This window comes from Delphinus delphis, chromosome 2 (assembly GCF_949987515.2).
Source record: "Delphinus delphis chromosome 2, mDelDel1.2, whole genome shotgun sequence".
NCBI lineage: Eukaryota > Metazoa > Chordata > Mammalia > Artiodactyla > Delphinidae > Delphinus > Delphinus delphis.
The window spans coordinates 25,658,868-25,672,853 of NC_082684.1; the positions used below are offsets into that span (position 1 = coordinate 25,658,868).

Below are 13,986 nucleotides of genomic sequence, written 5' to 3' on the forward strand. Positions count from 1 at the left end.
TTGGATATATTCAGTGCTTTAATTTTTAAATTACTTGTTTCTGTTTATAACAATGCAAGTATAAACTATATGTACTAATCACCAAAGCTACCAGGAGTCATGAAGAATCTGTAAAATAATGCAGAATAAATTTCCTAATCACTGTTTCCTCTTTTCTGTCAAATAATATTTCATGATTCTGATGTTGATGGGTGAATAAGGCTACGTTAACCCATGGTTTAAATATAAATTATTCCTTAAAGGAAGTTAGGGAATTCCCTGGTGGTCCAGTGGATAAGACTCCGCACTTTCACTGCCAAGTGCCCAGGTTCAGTCCCTGGTCGGGGAAGTAAGATCCCACAAGCTGTGCAGCGTGTCCAAAAAAAAAAAGAAGAAGTTATACACTCATCCTGAAACAAAAAGATTGTTGGGTGGTCTGGTTTGGATTTATTAATATGTATGTAACTATGGTATCTCGAGCTGACTCTGTAACACTTCCTTATATTGGGAATAAAGACCATGGACTAGAGGTCAGTATTTGGGAGTCTAGTCAGAAATCTGGAAGAATAAAGCTAAGTCTGAAAATTACATGAATGTTCAAACGTATTCCTTGAGTTGTTGAAGTAGAATGCAAAATTTCAAAACACAGAATCTTAGTTGTCTAGCAAATTTTATCTTTTTTCCATTTACTAAAACTTGCAGGGTTCCTAGAATCTGACAAGTCATGAGAACAGTATAGCGGATTAAGCTACCTATAGACGCTGTGATTTTAGTGATTTGTTCTACCTTTGTATGGCTGTTACATTTACTTGATGAACAACTTTAACTATTTGATAGTGATTTCCTTTTATTATAACCCACAATCTTAACATGAGAATCTGTTTTCCCAGAGCGTGCACTCTGAAATCGTACTTCCCAAGTTTAAATCCTAGTTTGTCTGTTTATTAACTGTATGACCTTGGGGACGTTACCTCAGTATCCTTATTTGTGAAATGGAAATAATAATGTTACCAGTCTTACAGAATTGTTGTGAAGGTTAAGTGAGGCCATGGATATAAAGTGCTTAAACAATCCTCCACATAAAGCACTCATTGTTAGCTGCTGCTGTTGTTGCTTAATTGTGAAGAAAGATGTAAGGAAAAAACTTTAAATGGTTGTCAAAACGGACATATATAAATATAGTTTTAAAGACTCTGCAGTAGCTCTTTTGTGACCAGTGTTTTCTATCTGCCTTCACACTAGGGTTATACAATTCCATTAGATAAACGTCTGGCAGCTGATGGAAGAGGACTGCAGACAGTTCACATCAATGAAAATTTTGCAAAACTGGCCGAAGCCCTCTACATTGCTGATCGGAAGGTTGATCTGTTATAATTAAGATGTTTAATTGATAATTTGTAAATCCGTTCTCAGTTACCTAAGATACTGTTATTTTAGCTACACTGCTGAGTACCTGAAGAGGCTGTCACCTGTGGATGTGTTCGAGAGATGACAGGTGCTGGTTGCAGCTCTGTACCTGGTCTCAGCGTTCGTAGACTCGTACACCTTCCTCACCACTGGTGGTTCGGCTTCCTCACAACATTCCAGAATAATGATTAACTAGGCCGATCACATTTTGGGAAGATTGCCAGCTGCTCTTTTTAGGTTTCATCATTTTTCTCTCTTTTAAATGTAGGTGTCTCCCAAAAGGTATCAGGGAGGGGCAAATAAACATTCCGATGTGTTGAATGCTATAGAAAATGACATTCATAATATTGGCTGTCTATTAATATCATGGTATTAATATGTGTATTTGAACTTTACATACATCATGGCGTGTGTATAGAATATAGAAGAGTACACCTTCTGTGTCACAGTGAGCACCCTTATGGAAATTATCTCTTGCACATCTACACTAAGGCTTTATCTTTTTTTTTTTGAATTTTATCTTGTTATACAGCAGGTTCTTATTAGTCATCCATTTTATCCACATCGGTGTATACATGTCAATCGCAGTCTCCCAATTCATCACACACACACACCCGCCACTTTCCCCTCTTGGTGTCCATACATTTCTTCTCTGCGTGTGTGTCAAGTTTGCCCTGCAAACCGGTTCATCTGTACCATTTTTCTAGGTTCCACATATATGCGTTAATATACAATTTGTTTTTCTCTTTCTGACTTACTTCACTCTGTATGACAGTCTTTAGATCCATCCACATCTCTACAAATGACCCAATTTTATTCCTTTTTTATGGCTGAGTAATATTTCATTGTATATATTTACCACATCTTCTTTATCTATTCATCTGTCGATGGGTATTTAGGTTGCTTCCATGACCTGGCTATTGTAATTAGTGCTGCAGTGAACACTGAGGTGCATGTGTCTTTGAATTATGGTTTTCTCTGGGTATATGCCCAGTAGTGGGATTGCTGGGTCATATGGTAATTCTATTTTTAGTTTTCTAAGGAACCTCCATACTGTTCTTCATAGTGGCTGTATCAATTTACATTCCCACCAACAGTGCAAGAGGGTTCCCTTTGCTCCACACCCTCTCCAGCATTTGTGGTTTGTAGATTTTCTGATGCCCATTCTAACAGCTGTGAGGAGATACCTCATTGTAGTTTTGATTTGCATTTCTCTAATAGTCATGTTGAGCAGCTTTTGATGTGCTTCTCGGCCATCTGTATGTCTTCTTTGAAGAAATGTCTATTTAGGTCTTCTGCCCATTTTTGGATTGGGTTGCTTGTTGTTTTTAATATTGAGCTGCATGAGCTATTTATATATTTTGGAGATTAATCCTTTGTCCGTTGATTTGTTTGCAAATATTTTCCCCCATTCTGAGGGTTGTCTTTTCATCTTGTTTATGGTTTCCTTTACTGTGCAAAAGCTCTGAAGTTTCATTAGGTCCCATTTGTTTATTTTTGCTTTTATTTCCATAACTCTAGGAGGTGGATCAAAAAAGATCTTGCTGTGATTTATGTCAAAGAGTGTTCTTCCTATGTTTTCCTATAAGAGTTTTATAGTGTCCAGTCTTACATTTAGGTCTCTAATCCATTTTGAGTTTATTTTTGTGTATGGTGTTAGGAAGCGTTCTAATTTCATTCTTTTACATGTAGCTGTCCAGTTTTCCCAGCACCACTTATTGAAGAGACTGTCTTTTCTCCATTGTATATCCTTGCCTCCTTTGTCATAGATTAGTTGACCATAGGTGTGTGGGTTTATCTCTGGGCTTGCTATCTTGTTCCATTGATCTATGTTCCTGTTTTTGTGCCAGTACCATATTGTCTTGATTACTGTAGCTTTGTAGTATAGTCTGAAGTCAGGGAGTCTGATTCCTCCAGCTCTGTGTTTTGCCCTCAAGACTGCTTTGGGTATTCGGGGTCTTTTTTGTCTCCATACAAATTTTAAGATTTTTTGTTCTAGTTCTGTAAAAAATGCCATTGGTAATTTGATAGGGATTGCATTGAATCTGTAGATTGCTTTGGGTAGTATAGTCATATTCACAATATTGATTCTTCCAATCCAAGAACATGGTATATATCTCCGCATCTGTTTGTATCATCTTTAATTTCTTTCATCAGTGTCTTATAGTTTTCTGCATACAGGTCTTTTGTCTCCCTAGGTAGGTTTATTCCTAGGTATTTTATTCTTTTTGTTGCAGTGGTAAATGGGAGTGTTTCCTTAATTTCTCTTTCAGATTTTTCATCATTAGTTTATAGGAATGCAAGAGATTTCTGTGCATTGATTTTGTATCCTGCAACTTTACCAAATTCACTGATTAGCTCTAGTAGTTTTCTGGTAGCATCTTTAGGATTCTCTATGTATAGTATCATGTCATCTGCAAACAGTGACAGTTTTACTTCTTCTTTTCCAATTTGTATTCCTTTTATTTCTTTTTCCTCTCTGATTGCTGTGGCTAGGACTTCCAAAACTAGGTTGAATAATAGTGGTGAGAGTGGACATCCTTGTCTTATTCCTGATCTTAGAGGAAATGCTTTCCGTTTTTCACCATTGAGAATGATATTTGCTGTGGGTTTGTCGTATATGGCCTTTATTATGTTGACGTAGGTTCCCTCTGTGCCCATTTTCTGGAGAGTTTTTATCATAAATGGGTGCTGAATTTTGTCAAAAGCTTTTTCTGCATCTATTGAAATGATCATATGGTTTTTATTCTTCAGTTTGTTAATATGGTGTATCACATTGATTGATTTGTGTATGTTGAAGAATCCTTGCATCCCTGGGATAAATCCCACTTGATCATGGTGTATGATCCTTTTAATGTGTTGTTGGATTCCGTTTGCTATTATTTTGTTGAGGAGTTTTGCATCTATATTCATCAGTGATATTGGTCTCTAATTTTCTTTTTTTGTAGTATCTTTGTCTGGCTTTGGTATCAGGGTGATAGTGGCCTCATAGAATGAGTTTGGGAGTATTCCTTCCTCCGCCATTTTTTGGAAGAGTTTGAGAAGGATGGGTGTTAGCTCTTCTCTAAATGTTTGATAGAATTCACCTGTGAAGCCATCTGGTCCTGGACTTTGTTGGAAGATTTTTAATCACAGTTTCAATTTCATTACTTGTGATTGGTGTGTTCATATTTTCTGTTTCTTCCTGGTTCAGTCTTGGAAGCTTATACCTTTCTAAGAATTTGTCCATTTTTCCACGTTGTCCATTTTATTGTCATAGAGTTGCTTGTAGTAGTCTCTTAGGATGCTTTGTATTTCTGCGGTGCCTGTTGTAACTTCTCCTTTTCATTTCTAATTTTATTGATTTGAGTCCTCTCCCTCTTTTTCTTGATGAGTCTGGCTAATGGTTTATCAATTTTGCTTATCTTCTCAAAAAACCAGCTTTTAGTTTTATTGATCTTTGCTGTTGTTTTGTTTGTTTCTATTTCATTTATTTCTGCTCTGATCTTTATGATTTCTTTCCTTCTGCTAACTTTGCGTTTTGTTTGTTCTTCTTTCTCTGGTTCCTTTAGGTGTAAGGTTAGATTGTTTGAGATTTTTCTTGTTTCTTGAGGTAGGTTATATAGCTATAAACTTCCCTCTTAGAACTGCTTTTGCTGCATCCCATAGGTTTTGGATCGTCATTGTCATTTGTCTCTAGGTAGTTTTTGATTTCCTCTTTGATTTCTTCAGTTATCCCCTGGTTATTTAGTAATGTATTGTTTAGCCTCCACGTGTTTGTGTTTTTTAGGGTTTTTTTCCCTGTAATTCATTTCTAATCTTATAGCGTTGTGGTCAGAAAAGATGCTTGATATGATTTCAATTTTCTTAAATTTACTGAGGCTGGATTTGTGACCCAAGATGTGATCTATCCTGGAGAATGTTCCGTGCACACTTGAGAAGAAAGTGTAATCTGCTGTTTTCAGATGGAATGTCCTATAAATATCAATTAAATCTATCTGGTCTATTTTGTCATTTAAAGCTTGTGTTTTCTTATTTATTTTCATTTTGGATGATCTGTCCATTGGTGTAAGTGAGGTGTGTTAAAGTCCCCCACCATTATTATGTTACTGTCGATCTCCTCTTTTATAGCTGTTAGCAGTTGCCTTATGTATTGAGGTGCTCCTATGTTGGGTGCATATATATTTATAATTGTTATATCTTCTTGGATTGATCCCTTGATCATTATGTAGTGTCCTTCCTTGTCTTTTGAACATTCTTTATTTTAAAGTCTATTTTGTCTGATATGAGTATTGCTACTCCAGCTTTCTTTTGATTTCCATTTGCATGGAATATCTTTTTCCATCCCCTCACTTTCAATCTGTATGTGTCCCTAGGTCTGAAGTGGGTCTCTTGTAGACAGCATATATACGGGTCTTGGTTTTCTATCCGTTCAGCAAGCCTGTGTCTTTTGGTTGGTGCATTTAATCCATTTATGTTTAAGGTGATTATCGATATGTATGTTCCTATGACCATTTTCTTAATTGTTTTGGGTTTGTTTTTGTAGGTCCTTTTCTTCTCTTGTTTTTCCCACTTAGAGAAGTTCCTTTAGCATTTGTTGTAGAGCTGATCTGGTGGTGGTGAAGTCTCTTAGCTTTTGCTTGTCTGTAAAGCTTTTGATTTCTCTGTTTAATCTGGATGAGATCCTTGCTGGGTAGAGTAATCTTGGTTGTAGGTTCTTCACTTTCATCACTTTAAGTATGATCATGCCACTCCCTTCTGGCTTGTAGAGTTTCTGTTGAGAAATCAGCTGTTAACCTTATGGGAGTTCCCTTGTATGTTATTTGCCGTTTTTCTCTTGCTGCTTTCAATAATTTTTCTTTGTCTTTAATTTTTGCTAATGTGATTATTATGTGTCTCGGTGTGTTTCTCCTTGGGTTTATCCTGTATGGGACTCTTTGCACTTCCTGGACTTGGGTGGCTATTTCCTTTCCCATGTTAGGGAAGTTTTCGACTATAATCTCTTCAAATATTTTCTTGGGTCCTTTCTCTCTCTCTTCTCCTTCTGGGACCCCTATAATGCGAATGTTGTTGCATTTAACGTTGTCCCAGAGGTCTCTTAGGCTGTCTTCATTTCTTTTCATTCTTTTTTCTTTATGCTGTTCCGCAGCAGTGAATTCCACCATTCTGTCTTCCAGGTCACTTATCTGTTCTTCTTCCTCATTTATTCTGCTATTGATTCGTTCTAGTGTAGTTTTCATTTCAGTTATTGCATTGTTCATCTCTGTTTGTTTTTTAATTCTTCTAGGTCTTTGTTAAACATTTCTTGCTTCTTCTCGATCTTTGCCTCCATTCTTTTTCCGAGGTCCTGGATCATCTTCACTATCGTTATTCTGAATTCTTTTTGTGGAAGGTTGCCTATCTCCTTCATTTAGTTGTTTTTCTGGGGTTTTATCTTGTTCCTTCATCTGGTACATAGCCCTCTGCGTTTTCATCTTGTCTATCTTTCTGTGAATGTGGTTTTTGTTCCACAGGCTGCAGGATTGTAATTCTTCTTGCATCTGCTATCTGCCCTCTAAGGATTTATCTTGAGTTGGTCTGATTGATTTTGAGAATATAACCAGTTCCTGTTATTGATATTGAAATTTTCTTTACTGGAATCTTGTTTAATTTTATTTTTTAGGTTGTTTCTGAGGAAACATTAGTGAAACACTGACTTACAAGATTGATTGGGGTCACTATAGTTTCAACCACTAAAACAATTCTCTGAGTGAAAAAGCTAAATTTGCAATGTCGTCTAGACAAGTAATCTTTTTGTAGACAAGAATCTTTGTTTTAATCGGCAGTAACAAATTTGAATTCTTTATAACTTCTTTCAAGCCAGAGTTTAGTCAGGGAGTTACATGACAGCTGTAATTCTTTATCCCCAGTAGTGTCTTATTTAACATCTGACTTTACTAACAGGCTCGTGAAGCTGTGGAAATGCGTGCTCAAGTAGAGAGAAAGATGGCTCAAAAAGAAAAGGAGAAACATGAAGAGAAACTTAGAGAAATGGCCCAGAAAGCCAGGGAGAGAAGAGCTGGGATCAAAACCCATGTGGAAAAAGGTATGACATACTCATTACTAAACTGAATTTGCATTGTTAATAATATCTATCTCATTTTAGAAAATCTCTATTGTTTTTTATTGCATACAGAGCAGTACATACATATAAATATAGATATTTCAGAAATAATTTAGAAGTGAAACAGTAGTTTCTGCCTTATTAAGCTGAAGCAGTAGAAAATAAAGAATGTGTATTTAAATGTGGGCCTCTAATATGCAAGAACACCAGAAGTTATTAAAGTTCTGAGCAGTATACTTTTAAAAATCACATATTACTCAAATGATAGGCTTAGTTTTCTCTTATTTTAATTTTCTTGAAACTTAGAGAAATCTTATCTCCAACTGAATAATTCATCTCCCCCACATGGTAAACTGATCGAGAGTTTTTCTATCTTGTAGGCCTTTGATCATTAAATTTGCCAGTATTTTCTCTCTGGCTTTATCTAGTGGTCTACATTGGTATATTAATTCAGGTAGAGTGAGAAGACTAATTCTAATTCAAGAAAATTACGAGGGTAGTTTTTCTTTCATTAATAAATCCTAGACTAGTGTAATTATTCAGTTCATACTGAGCACCTACTGTGTGCAAGGCTCTCTTCTAGACACAGAGTTTTCTACTAGACAGGTAGGGGGTATAGCAGTGAGCATTTTAGTGAATGTAGATAGACCAAAAAAAGTTAGTCATATAGTATATTAGAAGGTGATAATAGCTATGGAGAAAAATAAAACAGAGAAGGAGTATAAAAGTGCCAGAAGGAGAGAGTGGTTGGAATAGGCCTCACTTCTAAGATAGTAACATTAGCACAAACACTTGAAGGAAGTAAGGAACTGAGCCATGTGGATATCTGAGGGAGGAGCATCCCAGATAGAAGGAACAGCAAGTGCAAAGGCCCTGAGTTGGGAGTGTAACTGGTGTGTTCAAGGAAAAGCAGGAGGCCAGTATGGGTGGATTAGACTGAGAAAGCTAAGCAGTAGGAGATGAGGTGTCAGAGTAGTTAGGGCAAAGTGGCCAGGTCATGTATGCCTTCTAGTCGTTGTAAGAACATAGCTTTTACTTCAAGTAACAAGGGAAGCAATTTGAAGAGTTTTGAGCAGAGTGACATGATTTTGCATATGTTAGAAGGCTATGGAATGGTCATTTGGAGAAGCAGGGAAACCGTTTGGAAAGCTATTGCAGTAATCCAGATGAGAGATAATAATGAGAGGTAGTGAAAACATGGTCAGTTACTGGAAGTATTTTGGAAGTAGAGCTGACAAAATTTGCTTATGGATTTGGTAGAGGAATGACAGAAAGGGAGTCAAGGATGACTAGAAGTTTTGATCTAAATATTTGAGAAGGATTGAGTTGCCATTTACTAATATTGAGAAGACTGCAGGGGGACGATATTTGGGAGGGAAAGATTAAGAGTTTAGTTGTGGACATGTTAAGTTTAAAATGGAGGTGTCAAGCAGACAATTTGTTATAGGAGTCTAGAGTTCAACTATAGGAAAGTAACTAAGGTTATAAGTAGTAATCCACTTCCTTGAATCATATATATATGTCTTAATGAGGCAAGATTTAAAAAGCTACCTGTTGTAACCTAGCCTCTGAAGGTAATTCAGAGTAAAACTTCCCTGTATCTAAGTTCTCTAAACTGATTAAAAAACAAAAACAAAAAACAGAATGGTTCTTGAGAAATTAGTTAAAAATTTAAAAAATATCTTGCCAAATATTAATAAAAGCTAACGCTTATTGAGTGTTTATTATGGCAGGCACCACTCTGAGCACTTTACATATATTACCTTATATAATCCCTACAGCAACCCTATGCAGTGGTTCTGTTATTATCACTGTTTTACAGAGGAGGAGACGAAGTCTCAGAGGGGTTAAGTCATCAGCACAATTTCACATTTGCTAATCTGTTGTAGAAACAGGATTTGAATCCACACAGTCTGGCTCCAAAGCTCATGCTCTACACTGTATTCCTTCTATATCTACACTATATCCCTTCAGCCTGGAGAGGGCAGTGAAATGAAGATAGACATAAACACAATAGATACAGATCAAGGTGCAGCCAGCCCCAATGTACCATGAGCAAAAGGTTCTTTATTCGAAGTCAGTCTTTGAAAATATAAGGATAAACTTTACATAATTCTTTTTTCCTGACATTTTATTATGAAAATTTTAAAACACGTAGAAAAGTTGAAAGAATTGTACAATGAAAACCCATATCTCCACCACCTAGATTCTACAGTTAACATTTATTTGAAAACGATTAGCATTGCTAAATTTGCTTTATCACATACCTACCCAGCTCTCTCTCCATCTGTTAATCCACCATACTACTTTGATGTGTTTCATAAAGATATTAGTACACTTTATGCCTAAACACTTTAGCTGCATGCATGATTCTGGAATTCACATTCAAAAATTAAACGAATACTGTTGGATTTAAATTAATTGCAAGTAAGGTTAAAAGGGCTGAATGTGAGTACAAAGAAATTCATGGATTTTTCTGTCTAAGGTTAAAGAATATTCTCTTGTTCAAAATATTAATGGGTAATATAGTGATAAAATAATTTTCAGGGCTTCCCTGGTGGTGCAGTGGTTGAGAGTCCGCCTGCCAATGCAGGGGACACGGGTTCGTGCCCCGGTCCAGGAAGATCCCACATGCTGCGGAGCAGCTGGGTCAGTGAGCCCATGGCCGCTGGGCCTGCGCGTCCGGAGTCTGTGCTCCGCAACGGGAGAGGCCACAACAGTGAGAGGCCCGCATACTGAAAATAATAATAATAATAATAATTTTCAACTGTGTCCACACAGAGGATGGGGAGGCACGTGAGAGGGATGAAATCCGGCATGACAGGCGAAAAGAGAGACAGCATGACCGGAATCTTTCCAGGGCAGCTCCAGATAAGAGGTAGGTACTATTTGAGATAAATACGAATTATGAAGAGTGGCCTCTGTGAACCTTTTAGAGAGGAGGTTTAGTGCACTAAGACCAGTTTGCTTCTCTCTCTTTCCTCTTCAGGTTGATAACTTAATAAATCAGCACTTATTTTCTTGCACTTAACTGCTTACTCTGTCTTAGCAGAAGAAGTAACTACCCATGGAAGTTATCTTTTCTTCCATTACCTTGTAGAGTCAGCTAGAGTTGAGAATGATGGGGATATAGAAAAGGGAATTGAGATCATGTTTGTGAATAGAAAGTTGAGGATATGCCTGTTCTGGTCTGTTCTTTTCCTGTTTAAAATGGTGAGACAAATTTATCATGTGCCTATTCCTCTAGACAGGAAATAAGCTTCTGTACCTTTATTGAGGTCCTTTCACGTGCAGAGTACTGTACCAAGTACAGTGGGGAAGAAGAGCAGGTTTTGTAAGAAGTGAAGGTCAGCCTCTTTTCATGAGCAGTTTTACTTAAAATTCAGAAAGACAGAGCTGTCATTTCAAATTACTTAGGAAAATTGACAGAGTGCTCTTAGTAAGTACAGACTTGTATAGAACAAGGGAAATACATGTATGGAGACTGGGAATAAAGTAGGGATTAGTGAAGTTTGTGGTTCACCAAAGGCCGAGGACTGAAATTGCTGAAACGTTGAAGACATGCTGTAATACAGAGGTGGAATTCTGAGTAAGGGTTAAATGCAAATGTAAAACATTTTCTTTCCAAATAAGCAGTTTTCCATGCTCTCATCCTCCTCTGAGCTGATACAATCTATTTTTTCAAGTCGTATCTACGACAGATTCCTGCTGGTGGTGTTCTTTGTTGTTTAATGGCATATTTCATCTCCCTGATGAGTGAAGTCATAGGGAAGCAGAAAATCTGAATTTAGAGTTGTGTTTAAATGTACAGTGTAGGAGAGAGGAACAAAGTATGAAAGTGCACAGTTAATGACACTCTTAGTCTGAAATTCCTAAGCTGCAAAAATCAAAATGGCTCTGTGGATAAATTGAGCCCTTAAAACCAGTAATGTAAGTATGAGAATTGATAACATAGAAAAGCTTTAAACTTGTGATTGTATGAAAATTAGATTGTCTATAGAAATCATTTTAAGACCTAAGTCTCTAGTAAAATAAATGATGATGGTTACTATGGTATCACTGCGATGTAGATTTCATATGTACTGAAACAGCAGGGGAATTAAGTTAATCTGAATGTCAAAAATCTTACTGAGTAATCCAGTCATTGACATGTTTACCTCAGAATTCTAATAGAATAAACTTACTAAGTGTGGTTAGGTAAAAGAACTGACTCTAGCTTATTGAAAATGATTCATGTGATACATCTAATTTGCATCTACTCCCCCTAACCCTTTATAATAGCAGATATAGACCATAGCAGTTTCATATCTCAGCATGCATTACAAGGTGATTGCTTGTATTAAAGACTTCCATATCAAGAATGATTCTTTTGAGAAAGGACAGTCTCTTCAATAAATGGTATTGGAAAAACTGGACAGCTACAGGCAAAAGAATGAAACTAGACCACTATCTTACACCATGCACAAAAATTAACTCAAAATGAATTAAGGATTTGAATGTAAAACCTTAAACCATAAAATTCCTAGAAGAAAACACAAGTAGTAATAAGCTCTTTGACATTGGTCTTAGCAATGTTTTTTGTGAATCTGACTCCAAAGGCAAAGGAAACAAAAGGAAAAATAAATGGGACTATATTAAACTAAAAACTTCTGCACGGTGAAGGAAACCATCTTCAAAACGAAAAGGCAGCCTACTGAATGGGAGAAGATACTTGCAAATCATATATCCAACAAGGGATTAATATCTAAAATATATAAAGAACTCATACAACTCAACAACAAAAAAACAAACCCAATTAAATGGGCAGAGGATCTGGATAGACATTTTTGCAAAGAAGATATGCAGATGGTCAACAGGCACATGAAAAGATAACATCACTAATTATTAGGGAAATGCAAATTAAAACCACACACCTGTTAGAATGGCTGTTATCAGAAAGACAAGAAATAGCAAGCATTGGAGAGGATGTGGAGAAAAGAGAACCCTCATGCACTGTTTGTGGGAGTATAAATTGGTACAGTCAGTATGGAAAACACTATGGAGATTCCTTTAAAAATTAAGAATAGAACTACCATATGATCCAGCTATTCCACTTCTGGGCATTTTTCTGAAGAATACAAAAACACGAATTCAAAAAAGTATATGCATCCCTGTGTTCACTGCAACATTATTTACAATAGCCAAGATGTGGAAGCAACCTAAGTGCCCATCAACAGATGAATGGATAAAGATGATCTGGGGCATGTGTGTGTACACTAGAATACAACTCAGGCATAAAAATGAAATCCTGCCATTTGTGACAACATGGATGAACCTTGAGGGTATTATGCCAAGTGAAACAAGTCAGAGAAAGAAAAATACTGTGTGATTTCACTCATGTGAAGTCTACAAAAACAGAACAAAATGAACAAAACAAAACAAAAACAAACTCATAGATACAGAAAACAGATTGGTGGTTACCAGAGGGGAAGGGGGTTGAGGGATTGGTGAAATGGCTGAAGGTCAATTGTATGGTGATGGATAGTAACTAGACTTTTGGTGATCACTTTGTGTAGGGTATACAGATGCTGAATTATGTTGTAGTCCTGAAACTTATATGTTATATACCAATTTTATCTCAAGGAAAGAAGGGTCTCTTAGCAGTTCTTTTCTGCTATCATGAAGGCTTAACTGTAAAACCCTATCTCTTATAATCATGTATCTGAAATGCCTTAAGAGCTGCCATCCTGATGATGCATTATCAAGGAATATATATATTCACAAGATGTGAATGTACATATTTACTCTGCTTCTGATATCGATTGTATTTAAGTGGAAATTCAACTTGTTTGTGAAGAATTTTCAGTTTGTGACATGGTATTTCAAAACAGGTCGAAACTGCAGAGAAATGAAAATCGAGATATCAGCGAAGTCATTGCTCTGGGTGTGCCCAATCCTCGGACTTCCAATGAAGTTCAGTATGACCAAAGGCTCTTCAACCAATCCAAGGTACAAAGAGTCTAGAAATAGCATATATTAGCTGTTATATGAATACCAATCCTCAGGGAAAAGGAAATTAACATACTAGTATCCTCCAATTTTAAAGACCACTATGCTAAAGCAGTCAGTTGTTAGTGAGCACCACACTTAACCTAAGAACCCAAAGCGGGTATGAACAAAAGTTAATGGACTTTGTGACTGTTCTTTAATGACCTTTTTATTTGCAGTTCAGATTACTGAAAATGTGAGCTATAAATGAGCAAGGGTTTTTACTCTTCACAAGAATGTAATCAGATTCAACTTTTAATAAATAATAACGTACATTTTTAACATCCTCTATTTTTCCACAGGGTATGGACAGTGGTTTTGCAGGTGGAGAAGATGAAATTTACAATGTTTATGATCAAGCCTGGAGAGGTGGTAAAGATATGGCCCAGAATATTTACAGGCCCAGTAAAAATCTGGACAAGGACATGTATGGTGATGACCTAGAAGCCAGGATAAAGACTAACAGGTACCAAGGCAGACAGTTTAGTTTG

General features: G+C 36.6%; 1 protein-coding gene across 1 annotated transcript in view; it reads left to right on the top strand.

The window, feature by feature from the left end:
- Positions 1-13,986, top strand: part of SNW1 (SNW domain containing 1) — a 35,821-nt gene that overhangs the window by 21,093 nt on the left and 742 nt on the right. The window contains exons 9-13 of the mRNA XM_060004113.1: positions 1,222-1,338; positions 7,309-7,450; positions 10,250-10,346; positions 13,339-13,456; positions 13,798-13,961. Of these exons, the coding sequence (XP_059860096.1) occupies positions 1,222-1,338; positions 7,309-7,450; positions 10,250-10,346; positions 13,339-13,456; positions 13,798-13,961 (638 nt within the window). The remainder of the gene's footprint in view (positions 1-1,221; positions 1,339-7,308; positions 7,451-10,249; positions 10,347-13,338; positions 13,457-13,797; positions 13,962-13,986) is intronic.